Source organism: Olea europaea, unplaced genomic scaffold (genome assembly GCF_002742605.1).
Source record: "Olea europaea var. sylvestris unplaced genomic scaffold, O_europaea_v1 scaffold311, whole genome shotgun sequence".
Classification (NCBI taxonomy): Eukaryota; Viridiplantae; Streptophyta; class Magnoliopsida; order Lamiales; family Oleaceae; genus Olea; species Olea europaea.
Genome location: NW_019249854.1, coordinates 186004 through 200706, shown reverse-complemented (window position 1 = coordinate 200706; position 14703 = coordinate 186004). Strand labels below are relative to the sequence as shown.

Here is a 14703-nt window from a genome sequence, read left to right as displayed (position 1 = left end):
GCATAATTCGAAGAAAAAACAATTTGATGAAAGTGGTAGTGATGAGGTAAAACAACCAGCAGAAGAATCTTTTAGAGTTGAGTACTTTATTTTTATAATTGATCAAGCTCTATCTTCTATGAGGACTCGATTTGAACAATTCAAATAATATGATGACACATTTGGATTTTTGTTAAGTTTGAAGAGGTTAAGGGACGCAACTTTTTCAAGTTTGTTGAAATCTTGTTTGAATCTTGAGAAATATCTTCAACATAATGGGCGTTCGGATATTAGTGGAGATGATTTATGTTCGGAGTTACAAGTCTTGAGATGTTATATACCAAGTGAAGCAACAAGAGCAATTGAAGTGCTACAATATTTGAAGACATTGGATGTTTGTTTTCCAAATGCTTATACTGCTTACCAAATTTTGTTAACCATACCGGTTACAGTTGTATCTGTGGAAAGAAGTTTCTCAAAATTAAAGTTGATCAAGACCTATCTCCGATCAACTATGTCGCAAGAAAGATTAAACGGATTGGCTATGTTATCAATAGAAAAAGAAATGGTTGAGCAGTTAAGTTATTCAGATTTGATTGATATTTTTGCCTCTAAAACAGCAAGACGAATAGTATTTAACTAATTGTTTGAAATTTTTGGTTTGATGGTTTATAATATAAATCGTTTCTATGATATATTTCGTTGTTGTTTTAATGTTAGTTTTTTAAGTTAGCAATAAGTCGCATAATACACCTTTGAATTTTGTCGCTGGGGGCCTACTTTTCATCGTTCGCCTCAGGGCCCATTAGACACAGGATCGGCTCTGCATATAATTACAAGCTCCGGAGAGCCCGTTTCATGGAATATCCCAACGAGCTTCTCACCATGGCTGTTCTGTATTACCAGCTTCGTTTGTTCAGCCACTGCCCAATAAATTACAAAATTTACAGAAAACAAAACAAAAAAATAGAAAAAGGAATCAAACACGGAATGCTAGTTATTAAATTGACAACTTGTACAGAAACCAAAAATGAGGTTAGAAACAAATATATGTTTTTCAATAAAAAGGTATTCATTCTTCACCTCTTTTTCTAGTCTACTAATAGCTGCAAGCAATAACACAATTGCATAGTAACATGATGGCAATTTATATCCAAAAATACATAAGAAGGTCTACCATTTTCAGCTTTCGGAAAAACAAATTACTCGAAATAATCGATAGAAAATTATAAAAGAATAAAAAACAAAGAAACACAAAACATATATAAAAAAAGGACACAATCTTGGACTTTTTGAATGGAAAACTCATAGGTCCATAACTCACAAAAAAATCAATATGATCATCCTAGGATTCATAAACAATTATGGGATTTCTTTTTTCTTCGTTTTTTCCCCCTAAATCTTGAAATAGAAGCAGTAATATTCAAGCGTTTTGAAATTCTGAAAAAGTAACTCTGGCATGCGTTGCTAAGCACTCACCCGAACTGGAATTTGAAGTCCGAACCATTTGATATGTGGGATTCTTCAACGCATACGAATTACAATGGCAGTGCTTGCAGGTCAGTAATCCTGTTTCCGTGCACTAAAATCGCGTTCAATCAATGAAGAATTTATTTGGGTCTATCATGGAAATAAAAAGATAAATCTGAATTTCTTTGAGGATTCTCAAAATGGGTGGATAAGCCCTGATCCACTTGCAGGCCCAATTTGCAAGGTTGAATGACCCGTTTAAAAGTATAGTTGGGTTCCAGCCACGAGGAATGTTTGGTTCATGGACCGCCAATAGCAGATTGAACCGGTCTAATCAGTTGTTTATTTTTCCTTTAATTTTTGGAAATTTAAGCAACAGAGAGAAGAAAGAATAGGAAATTCGGACATATTCCATATTATCTAGAGGAAGCGCTCCTTGCATGAGGAATAATCATCTATTGTGCCCTATCAAGTTTGCTCCCTAGACATAAACTACGTAGAGGATGGAACTCTTAGAAACATAGAATATCGTTGAGTGAACATAACATTAAGTTACAAATGTAATTCCCGAAGCCATCAACCACTCTTCTAAATATAGTAAGGTGGAGAATTGTTGTTCATTAGAGCGTTGGAATGTAGAGATTGTTCTCATCACTGAAGTCAGAGTATTGGATTAAGTCTTCTGAATGAGAAAGAAAAAAATGCTTAGTTTAGTTGGAAAAACTGATGTAAATATGATGCCAACATTCTCTCGCGAAGAGAGACTTTAAGAAATTCTCTCCTTTTATAATTATTGCTCCTGCACACATTTTCCCTTTGTTCAACGATGAAGAAAAGGTGGGCAAAGACCTAAATTTTCATTCGAATTTTTCCTAAAAGTTTCTTACAGCAAGATAATCAGTATTTGTGAACTAAAAATTAGACGCATAAGCTTGCATGCTCCATTGTTAAAAATGACGGCGATAGAAATAGAGAAAACAATTAATCAAAGACTTAAAGAATGGACTATAAATAGTTAATAGCAAAAGAGGCAAGCTTGTGAGCTGCTGTATTCTCCTCGCGGCGTATATAAAGTGTAAACTTCATTTACTGAAATTATGTGTACAAACGGTTGAAAAAAGAAGAAGCAAACATCCATTTTAAGGATTAAGAAACATACTAACATCGCGAAAAGTACAATGGTACGCAACATACCGTACTAAATATCAATATATGTTGTAAAGTAGTGTCATCAAATCGCTATTTGATTTAACTAAAAATTATATTGTTAATAAATTTTGAAAAGTTTATAGAAGCTACGTGTCTCGTGAAATAGGTAGTTAGAAATAAATTTAAAAAAAAAAAAGAGCTTTAGAAAATAGAGAACAAACAATGATAGATGATATTTTGGTACAAATTTTATTTATTCATTGTTTGGTATAGTTAATGATCATATTTTTAGTTTATTTTGATAAATTTAAATAAAATATGTGATTGAAAAATTAATAAAAATTATCGAACTCACGAAATGAGCATTTAAAATTAATTGCTGAGTTTAATTTAGATTTTTATCAAAATTTTAAACAACGCCGCATAAACTTAATTGAATATGAAAATTGGAGCTATGAATTTAGGGGGTATTTGAGCCACATTATTTTGGTAATAATACATTCTTGAATAGTGTATTGATGGGAAATGTGTGGTTAAAAAATAAGAAATTTTTTTTTATTTGTATGTAATATTATTTTATTGAAAAATGTGTGGTTGAAATGATATCAAATTACTGTTTAAGAATGCATTTTTTTTTTTTTGAATAATTTGGCTCAAAGAGACACTTAATGTTACTATGTTGCTTCATAGACTAATATTAACACGGCTTTGTGTCTCCTCAAATTTTTAGGACTTAATAAAAGTCAAAATTATCATACTAAAACGAGCAGAATCTACCATCCTAATCCATATTCAACCCCGAACAATTATATCAATATCGAGACATGGACAACGGCCCACTCTAGAATTCCGTTCAAAGACGCTGCAAACTCACAATTTACAGAAATAAAAACCCGCGAGAAGGAAAAATCAGAAACAGAATCAAGAAAAGAAAAAACCTGTATTCGAGTTTGCGTACCTTTCCCAAACAAACGACCATAAAATACCCTAAATTAATGCATAACATATAGGAATACACTTTCGTCTCGCAATAAATATTATACATCTGAAGAGAAATCGGAAAACTGTTCATATTTTTGTGTGTTTTTTAAGGTGCCCATTATGGTGGAGGCCGTGGAAGAAGGTGAAGGGAAAGGGAAGAGCGGTGGCGGTGAGTCATCAGAGCTCGTTATTTCAAGAAAGCAATCTGGGGCGACGGATTGGCTGAGCAACTTCCACAGGGATTTAATGGCGGGGGCATTGATGGGTGGTGTGGTGCACACGATTGTGGCACCCATAGAGAGGGCCAAATTGCTGCTGCAGACCCAGGAGAGTAACACGGCAATTTTGACAGGTGGGCCCCATAGGAGGTTCAAAGGGATGGTAGATTGCATTGTTCGTACGGTGAGAGAAGAAGGATTTCTGTCCCTGTGGAGAGGCAATGGCAGCAGTGTCATCAGATATTACCCATCTGTTGCCCTCAATTTCTCTCTCAAGGTAAAAATGACAAATATTCAATCTGTAGTTTATTTATTTATTTTTTTAATATGTTGGATTTATGGTGGATTGTGTGTGCATAGGATGGTCGAATTTTCAAGATACTATGATTTGTACAGAAAAAAAACGTGTGCTTTGTCGATTTTACAACAGTGATTCGTATACGGTATACATGCTGTGTTGTGTTTAGTGCTCTAATGTTTTCACTTAATTTACTTTCAAGAAATGGTACTTATGTGGGAAATTTATGTCTTTGTTCATGTAAAGCTCGACATCCAATTTTTGTTGTTTCATTGCTGTGTTTGGTGGCATGGAATAGTAAACTTTGATTCGCAACCTGTCAGAATAAGTTTTTAAGTTTGAATGGATCATCATATCCAATCCAATTTGATGGTATAAAAATGTAGCATAAATTCCTTTGTATTCTGTTCCTGAGATACAATGATCTTGAATGCACGTTCATGTTTGACATAAGAGCAGAAAATCCAGCGAAGTTTTTGCGGGGCTGTATACTCTTGATAAATGATAGTTAGAATGTATAATTTTGGTGAAACAGTAAATTTAGATTTTGACGTCTGCTGAAAATGTCTCAGTTCAAGAACTCTAAATTGTAATTTTTTTTATTAGAAGTATTGTACCTGATAAGGTGACTTCTAGCACTAAGTTAAGGCAGCTGAACCAATCGAATTAGTCTTTTTTGATGAGCTCGTCTTATCCATTGTTGTTAGGCTACATCTGTTTGCATACTGCCAGCCTTTGTCCATAAATGAGCTTTCTAGCATGGTAATCAAGTGTTGGTTTTGTAATGACAATTGAGATTAGAGAGATGTTAGGCTAACGCGTGTCGTGTTGTGGATAAGTCGTCAGCAGTTAGTTTCTGCGCTGAGTGTAGTTTCTCAGAGGACAAAATAAATTTCATACCATGTGTAGAGTTTGATTGAACTCTCTTAATAAGTAGACGACTGAGAAATGTGAATCTTGTTTGTGTTCGGCTGTGTCTATGAAGGAGTACTACAATATGGCACTTTTTCAATTTCTGGTAAAATAAATTGTTTATGATGTTGCCAGCTACGTATACTGGCCGTCAGTCTGAGTTCTGACTGAAGCAAAAATAATGTTGCTCACATAACTTGTGCAATTTCAGGGAAGAATTTAATGAGATCAGTTGGAGTAGAACCAAAAAATCTGTTTTGGCAAGCTAATCTTAAAAAAAGTGGTCATCGGCCATTAAAAAAAGCAAGAAAGGGTGTGGCCATTGGATGTACTGAACTGTGATGATTATGGTTGAAATGATTGGAAAACAAGAAAAAGCATAAAAAGAAGTCAAAGTCCACATTCAAATTTGAAATGTCTATATTCTTATGAAGCAAGGTACTTCGGATGGTAATTTAGCTAAGCTTCTGCCAAGGGCAGTTCAATTTATGGTGGAAGACTGGAATTTATTATTTTGTCCTATGACATTGACCAACCATTACCCTTTGAACATAAGCGAAACCTCCGCTGCAGCGTGTCTTTCATTTTCTCGTCGGATGAAACATGAAAGAATAAGATACTAGTCAATATCGAAACCATAAACGACTTTACTCTGTATGAGGAACTGAATTTCCTAGTTGCCTTTTGTACGCGATGTATGACTACCTGGTTAAGTACTTCTTTTACTGTTATATTTTAGGGAAGAGGGTATGAATACATTTGTCATGTAGTGTTCAACAAAAATTCTTGTGATCCATGATATCCCCAGTAACATGGAGAGTACTTAATTCTTTTTATTGATATATTGTTGGGAGGTATTATCCAAAAGCTTTGATTATTATATTTTTGACAGTCCATTGTCTGTTGATATCAAAAAGTAACTTGGTCTATGATTTCATATTTTAGTTGAAGAGAAACATATTCTTTGTTTGCTTTTTTCTAGAGAGAAGGAACATTCAGCAGCAATTTCTTACCCCGAATGTAATATGGCACATAAACTGAGTTTGAAGATACTTTTAAACGATCTTAAGATTTACTTCAGAACCACTATATGATTATATGAAAACAAAGAGATTTATACTTCAAGAAGTTGGATAAAGTAGGATATCTATTGACAACATCAATATACAGACATCAGTGTTGGTACCTTGCAAATACACAGACATATCTGTGAGAAGTGGAAGGGTGTATGCATTCCTCACCATGGTCTTGCATAGGTGTTAAGTTCGATCTATAGTGAATGCAGCAGTTTCTTTAGTGAAGTGGCTGGTTTAAACTAACAAACTTCCTATAGAAATCTCGTATGTTGGAAAAGAAGCGTTCTTGGTCAAGATCACCCCTCTCTCTCTCTCTCACGCGCACAGGAAAAGAACATACACCATTACCTAAGGAAGCAGCATCAAGCTTGTAATGCTTTTGTGCATATCAAATCTTTGATTTGCTTCTTTTTTTCTTGTATGCATTTAAGGACCTTGTGAGTTACGAAACGTCTCCCCTTTAGCTGTAGTGATAAAATGTTCTACTTCCTTTCTACTTTTGGGTTTTTAAGTCTATGTTTATTTGTCTGGAAATTCTTAATTTAGTTTACTAACGATATGTATGTGGCCTAAGAAAGAAGTAAGTTCCATTCCCAATAACCTGGGGAATCTAGAGTTACATCTTTTAAAGATTCCAAAAATGAATTTTTTGGCCATCCCCATGCTATGTAACGGTCTCCGTTTCCCCATTCTAACCATTTTTGAGATTGTCTTGCTCTCGTAAATGTGCTTATTTTGTTCCTTGGAATTTTATCATATTGTTGCCTGGTTAAATTTCTCGAACATGATAAGAAGTTGATGAGGATAGTGATATTTTATAACGATTACAATCAGAGTCATCTATGTGCATCTGTTAACAGGATCTATACCGGAACATTCTCCACGGCTACTCAAAAGAAGGTGGCTTTTTATCTGGTCCGTCTGCCAATTTCCTTGCGGGGTCCGCAGCTGGTTGCACAACATTAATCATTATCTATCCACTTGATATTGCCCATACACGCCTTGCTGCTGACCTTGGAAGAACAGAAGCTCGCCAATTCAGGGGCATACGTCATTTCCTGCGTACCATACGTGAGAAAGATGGAATTCCAGGGATTTACAGAGGACTTCCTGCCTCTTTGCAGGGAATGGTAGTACATCGGGGCCTATATTTTGGTGGTTTTGATACCATAAAAGAGATCATGTCCAAAAAATCCGAGCTAGATGTCCCATTGTTGAAGCGTTGGGCTGTGGCTCAGGCAGTTACGACATCTGCTGGATTGTTGTCCTATCCATTAGATACCGTTCGAAGGCGGATGATGATGCAGTCGGGCTTAGAACGGCCAATGTACCGTAGCACTTTGGATTGTTGGAGGAAGATATACAATACGGAGGGTTTATCCTCATTTTATCGTGGAGCACTGTCGAATATATTTAGGAGTACTGGTGCAGCAGCTGTTTTGGTTTTGTACGACGAGGTCAAGAAGATTTTGGATTGGAGCGGATTATAGCATATTCTGGTAAATTGTATTCGTCTCGACCCTCAGACTTAGAATAGAATTATGCGATTACAGTCCAATTTATGTTGTAGCATGCATATGAACAATTTGATATGATTGATAGTTGAAATATGCACAAATGAATTAGTATTCCATGTTTCCCTTGTTGAACACGATTTTTTGAATAATTGAGCGGAATTTTGTTGGAATATTGTTGTCAACAAATTCATCTTCTTTTGTTGTTATCTAGTGAACCACTACATTTGTGCGTTATTTATTTGGGTTGTGTTGTGTGTACACACGGCTTTACACCTTCCTCACATGAAGGGGGTTTCCACATGTAATAAAATATTCGTAGGCTCCCCTCCATGTGAGGGGGGTGTAAAGTCGTGTGAACACCACAAGGTGTACATACAGCATTTTCCTATTTATTTATGTCTTTTAAGACCGTTGATCTAACTCGACTGTGTCACTTCTTTAGCGACGTCAATGAGGAAAATATCCACGTGTATATTTTATCAAAGAAAACTATGTAAAATACAACGTAGAAAATCAATTGTGTACTTACATTCTTTTGGTAGACTCTGCTCGGTTTATTGCTACATCACGTGACCCATTCAAAAGCAGAAAAGGAAAAGCTAATGATTAGAAAAGGTAATTATAATGAAAGTGGAAGTCCCATAAAGAAGCCCAAGTTAAGATGACTTCACCTATGACATAGAAGAGGAACAAAATTAAAGTACATAAAAGTGGCTTACTTTAGACTAAGTTGAAGAGAGAACAACTGCATAAAGTACACACAAAACTATTCTCTTTGAGTCACTCAGAATTCGCTTTCTTTACGAAATATCAAAAGACGTCGGTCCGAAGTAACATCCTTATACTCGATGTTATCGTGACATGATCTTAAACAAACTACAATATATACGTCTTCGAGCACGTGGACCCACGATTTTTCTTACCTATACATGGCTGGCGCTAATATCTCGCAGAGTTTTGGATTGTGTGCTGTGGGTGAATAAGCAGTATTAACAGTGGTTTTGCTGCTGTTGACATAAGGAGCGGTCTATTCCAAACCCAAAGGAAAAGGAAAAGGAAGAGGGGAGAAAAATAAAAAGATAAAGAAATATTTGTGGTATCATCTCACAAGTCACAAAGGGCCTTCTTTTTTCACCCTCTATCTTTTTCCTTAATTGGTAAAAATCTTTCAAAGTGGGTTTGGCATTCATGGACTCAAATTACACTCTTTTTCTTGAATATATTATTATAATTGAATGGCAAATATTAAATGAAAGAAGTGGTGTCTACTTTTTTAATATATAATATTGCTAATCTCAACTGCTCTGGTTTGATCTAGCTAAAAAAAATTCCTAAAATAAATAAATATAATTTAAAAATTAATTTTAACCATACATTTCATGGTGCCCACAAATTTTATCAACTTTTCAATCATATATTTCATAACTTTTAATTAATTTTTAGTTAAATTAAACATGGAAGATCTCCTAAAAGAAAATTATCGAGTAAAACGTCTGGAAAAAGTGGAATAAGAACTGATGAATCACGTGTTTGGTATCTTACGTACTATATTTGGACATTTAAATTTTATTCATTATATTGTCTGATCGACTTAACTTGAAAACTGGAGTGGTGGCATCGATAAATTCCATATTTGTGGAAAAACAAGAAATGGGGACTCCTTATTTGATAGTCAAAAAAGCAGAAGCACAAAAAAAAGTATATCAGAAAAGCAATTGTGTTTTCTGATTTGTGTTGAGAATAATTTCCAACAAATATAAACAAAAGTTCGACAATATTCTTCACCTCAATTATTGGGATATTCATAAATTAACTTAGAATATATGTTCAATTAATAGGGTTCACAAATCAACAATTGAATTGTGCTCTTTTAAATTCAAATAAAGAAATTTACATAAAATCTTTTGAAATTAAGAAGCATTACAAAATATATGCCACTAACATTACAATTCAAATAAAAACCACATAAAAAAGTCACAATTCATGCTAAGAATTTACTAATCACGAGGACTACACGAATAAGAGAACGAAACCTTTACGAATATATATATTTTTTGGTCTCGGCTAATTAAACTAGAATCATGTCAAGATCCCAAGCTTTTAAGTAACTTATAATTAATAATTACAATACCCTATTATTTTGAAGAACGCCAACTTCAATAAGCTTGGGCACGAGGTGACCGCTCAAATGGAGTGCCAGGAGACTTTCAAACCCACCAACAAGTGCACCTCCTATGTATAACGCCGGTGCACCTACACCTTCCCTTCCAACGTCGCCATCGCCGCCTTTTGGGGCGGGGGCGGAGGCGGAGGCGGCAACCTGGTTGTTATTTAGAGCGACGATTTCGTCCTCCTCCAATTCGATGACGGTGGGGTGCACGCCGTTGGTGAAGAGCAAGCGTTTCATGACGTGGCACATGCAGCACGAAGAACGGCTGAAGATGATAACTGGATTTTCAGAGATTAGGCGCTGGATACGCATCTCCGTTGACTCCGCCTCGTCTAAGGCGAGTGGCGAGGTGGTGGTTGGAGTCAATTCTAGCCTTACTCCGCCTTCAGCTAGCTGCCCGTAGCGGTGGACGCCTTGCATCGCCAGCACTACGAAAATTTGTCGTAAGTGAAGTGGGGAATTGTCAGAGGCTGGCAACTGGGGAAGGTAATGTGTACGTGGAAGAGAAATGGGAAAGAGAGGTTATTATATGCAATTCTTGGGGTTGCGGTGGAGTGGGGTCGTGCGGGGTGAGGTTGGGGGTGGGTTATACCACAATTACGTAAGTGGTTTTGTGTGGCACGGGGAGACGTGAATAAATTATCAATCAATTGTGCATTAGATGACAAAAGAGTAAGATCCCAAAACGATATGTTTCTTAACTTTTACTTCTTATTTTGTTCATTATGTATACGAGAGGTTCGTTAAGAATGATTCTCATATTGACTCGATCGAATGACTTACAATATATTTTGATCTCGAAACTGTCAACCTCCATTTCGCCCCCATTTTGAAAAAAATGGAAATGAATAGATTAGTGTTTTTTTTTTAAATGAGTGGTTGTAAAAAAAAGGAAAAGTTTTCGATTTACGTATAATATTATTTTATGGAAGATTATGTGATTAAAAATAGGAAAGAGAAAAATGAAATGTAATAAAAAAAAATTAATGGAGGCCAAACGGGGACTCAGCGAGACACAACTTCATATTCATTCATGCATATGGATCCTTTCAAGATTATATATAAAGTGAATTTAGAATTCTCTCTAGAGATCAAGACTTGAATTTTTTGTTAATTTACAAATTTGATAATTTTATATGTAACTTGGAGAAAAAATTTCGTCAAGCTAAAATCCTTAGAACGAGGGAGAAGATTTGTCTTGCTATTTCTTTAAATACTCATTTTTCAATAAATGTTAAGATATAAATTGAATTACTTTAAAATTGCAATTTTTTAAACGCTTTATCTTTATGGTTATTTTTTCGTGTCAATTTGAACTTCTAATTAGGTCACGAATGACGAAACTCTTTAGTTTGGCAACATCCTTGTTTGAAAGAAGAATACAAGTTGGCAACAGTTGAGATAAGAATTTCAGTCAAATAAATAATAATGGGAACATTTGACTAAATAGATACATATTTGTTAACTTCTAAGTAGCCTTGAAGTATTGTCTTTAATTGAGTAACCTAAGCTTTTGAATGAATCATTTAGCACGAGCCATCTCAAAATTTTAAGAGATGGTGAATAATTAATTTTCTTTATTTCATTTTCGAATAAACATGCGTTCCTAAAAGATAAGGTCTAGTATGACTCATGTCGTGCCAATTCTGCATGTCCCAATTTATACGTATATTCACAAATGATATAAGATGTTCCACGCTTGGAAACAAATAATTATAAATGATTTCTTTTTACTATTTACACCAACCATAAACATAACTCGTAAAAAAGACACGGTAACTCGATTTTGATTATTTATAGTGGTAGGGGCGAAGGGCCCCAGTGTTGACCCCAACCCATTTAACTTTTCACATGTAAAAAGAAAATTTTATATAAATTTTTTTCTTATGTATCATCTTAGTTAAAAATAAATGTTCTCTTTGTCTCTGCTTCTAATGGTGGTCCTCTATCTTTAAAATTGAAGTGGACTAAAGATAGTAATGGTAGAAAATGTCACATTTCACAACCGAAAGCAAAATTTGATTGACATATTTAAGTGGAAAAAATAGTTGGGTTGATTTAAAAAAAAAAAAAAAAAAAAAGTGTCTTCTTCTCCGGTGGGGTTTATGTGTAGTGGCAATGTAGGTCACCATGCACAAGGTCAATTCTCTATATCTAATCATCGTCTTCTTCATGCACAATGGAATGAAACAAAGCAAGTCAAATCCACGGCTAGGTTTATGAAAAAGTTACAAAGAATGAACGTTAGATGTATCCAAATGTACATTTGTTTTGATTTTGTCTATTCCAAAATTATAGTATTAAAGCCGATCGATTATATTGAAGCAGTAAAAAATGTGAGGTCATATATTGAATTGGGGTAGTCTTCAGAATGACCAGAATATCTATTCTATTTTCCACAATGGCCTTAAAAATTGGAAATATTATTTTACCCTTACTTTTATTATTTGCAAGATGTATCATGTATCTTTTAATATTACTCTTAATCAGGACTTATGTTTATATTTTTTAATCTTTCAAATACTTCTAAATATTTTCTGTATCTTGATAATTCTTTAAAGATTCTAGGCTGATCTTTCTCAGTTATATATCCTAGAACTATTCCTCCTGAAACCTCTTCTTCTATATTTTTATATTTAGTTATAATATCTTCTACCTTTTTTATTTCCCTACTAATTTTTACAGAATCAAGACTTATATTATGCTTACAATAATAATCTATATCTTGATATATTTCTTCAAGTTTTTCTTTGCCAAGAGAAAATATGTCTTCAGATTTTTCAGCTAATTTAAGTAAAAACGAAATATCTTTCTCATCTAAATATAATTTGGGATTATTATCATTATTAGAAGTAGATGTGGATGCTTGTGAAGTGTTCATCAAAATTAATTAAACCATAAACATGTAAAAGCGAGTAAATAATTTAAAATAATCGAATGGAAGTAAACAGCCTTTCCCTCCAGTATGCTCTTATAGATGCTTTGCATGTACTTAATCAATCTTTTGAATCAAGTAAGAGTTTAGTATTGTTGAACCATTAAGTTCACAATATTATATCAAAACAAGATATGTAAATCAAGAAGGATATAAGAAGAATTTTCTTGTCCTCATAGACACTGGAGCAGATAAAAGTCATGTAAATGCTAAATTTGTTAGTCATTTAATAGATTTTGAAATACCAGAACCATATATATTCAAGCATTATTTGGGAAATAATCTCGAAATTAGAAAATATGTAAAATTCCCTCTAATACTTAAGGAAGGGGATCAGAAAGAATATACAAAAAAATAATTATATATAAAGACGAATTATATGGAGTTGATCGTTCTCTTATACTACTAGGAATGAACATTTTTGAGAAATATAGTTCTTATAAAATCTGTCAAGAATATCTAAAAACAACAGTTGATGATAATTCAATCATCATATCAAGAATAGATGAAAATATGAAATCATTGTTATTATGAAAAGAGTAATTAACACTAATTTCATGAGTCCATATATTGAAATTACACTCAATATAAAAAGTTATTACAAAATTAAATTTCATGCTTACTTAGATACAGGAAGCACAATAAGTTTATGCTTACCAAATTACTACCATCTGAATACTGTAAATATAATTCAAAGAAGATCGTCACTAGGGTTGGCAGCTCGGCCCTTAATGCCACGAGCTCGGCTCGTGCTCGTGGTGAGCCGAGCTCGTGGGCCGAGACAAGCTTCGGCTTGTGGGCTTGCCTAATTTTTTTTTTAAATAAAGAATAGAGTTTTGAAAATAAAAAGTGTTAAAAAATACAAATAATTTAACGAAAACAAATTTTTATTTTTTTTATTTATATCATATTGTAATTTGTAATACTTTTTATAAAGTATAAAATATTTATATAATGAAAACGAATTATTTTTTGAAATACATTTACAAAAAATATATTTTTTTGATTTCTTTTTAAAGTTAATAAATAATAGAGTTTTAAAAATAAAAAGTATTAAAAAATACAAATAATTTAACGAAAACAAGTTTTTATTTATTTTTATTTATATCATATTGTAATTTGTAATACTTTTTATAAACTATAAAATATTTATATAATGAAAACGAATTATTTTTTGAAATACATTTACAAAAAATATATTTTTTCGATTTCTTTTTAAAGTTAATAAAATGTAAACACTCCTCCTTTATCCGGGCTTGGGACCGGCTACATCAATTTTAAGTAGGCGGGGTTAAAAATTATACACTAACAACTTGTTGTAACGTGTACAATTTTTTAAAGAAAATTAAATTTAACGATTAAAAAATAAAAAAATTGATTAATATAATTAAATCAAATATCACTTACCTGACGACATGCAATTTCAACGTATTTATCTTGTAGTCGAAAATGAGCGTCTTGTCAATCCTTCACACACATTAACGTTTCCAAAACATTTTCTTTCAGTCGGCTCCTGACATAGGTCAAAACCCTTTTACCTGCACTAAAAGCAGACTCCGAAGCAACAATGCTAACCGGATGTGTCAATAGATCTTTCGCAATTGCAGAAATAATTGACCAACATCTTTCGTATTTTCGCCAGAATTCAATTAGTTTTTCTGAAGTTTTTTAATTGTTCTGTCTGTTGGCATATTATGATTGAAATAATCAATTAATTCGGCAGGCATCGCATTTTGAGTTTCGTCCGATGTTTGATGAGATGCAGATGTAGACGACATGGCACTAAATGAACACATTGCAGTTGCATTATATCTAAATGTATGAATGCCCTAAAATAAATTCATTATTTCTGCAGCATATTCTTCAGTTTCAGCAGAAGGAGTAGGTGCAGTAGAGGGTACCCGACTAACATTCGCACCCATTCTTTCCGCATATAAATCATACATTCCACATAATGTTTGCTCTAAATTCTTATAGGTGATAGGTGTATCAAGTATT

General features: G+C 33.6%; 3 protein-coding genes across 3 annotated transcripts in view; 1 reads left to right on the top strand and 2 right to left on the bottom strand.

The window, feature by feature from the left end:
* Positions 1-1676, bottom strand: part of LOC111385206 — a 6148-nt gene extending 4472 nt beyond the window's left edge. The window contains exons 1-2 of the mRNA XM_023009584.1: positions 1459-1676; positions 814-902 (exon numbers count right to left, since the gene is read on the bottom strand). Coding sequence (XP_022865352.1) covers positions 814-902; positions 1459-1486 — 117 coding nt within the window. The 5' untranslated portion in view covers positions 1487-1676. The remainder of the gene's footprint in view (positions 1-813; positions 903-1458) is intronic.
* A 1707-nt stretch (positions 1677-3383) lies between these two features.
* LOC111385252 (probable ADP,ATP carrier protein At5g56450) lies at positions 3384-7770 on the top strand. Its single transcript, XM_023009629.1, has 2 exons — positions 3384-4074; positions 6944-7770. Exons 1-2 carry the CDS (start codon positions 3700-3702, stop codon positions 7571-7573), a joined length of 1005 nt encoding a protein of 334 aa, XP_022865397.1. The 5' UTR covers positions 3384-3699; the 3' UTR covers positions 7574-7770.
* A 1705-nt stretch (positions 7771-9475) lies between these two features.
* Positions 9476-10289, bottom strand: LOC111385272 (glutaredoxin-C6-like). Its single transcript, XM_023009653.1, has one exon. It carries the CDS (start codon positions 10188-10190, stop codon positions 9723-9725), a length of 468 nt encoding a protein of 155 aa, XP_022865421.1. The 5' UTR covers positions 10191-10289; the 3' UTR covers positions 9476-9722.
* Positions 10290-14703: the final 4414 nt, after the last annotated feature.

Excerpts from the sequence above, each read along its gene's own strand:
- LOC111385252 (XM_023009629.1), top strand. The coding sequence starts at position 3,700 with ATGGTGGAGGCCGTGGAAGAAGGTGAAGGGAAAGGGAAGAGCGGTGGC. Across the intron at positions 4,075-6,943 it reads CCCTCAATTTCTCTCTCAAG|GATCTATACCGGAACATTCT; the intron begins GTAAAAATGACA and ends ATCTGTTAACAG.
- LOC111385272 (XM_023009653.1), bottom strand. The coding sequence starts at position 10,190 with ATGCAAGGCGTCCACCGCTACGGGCAGCTAGCTGAAGGCGGAGTAAGG.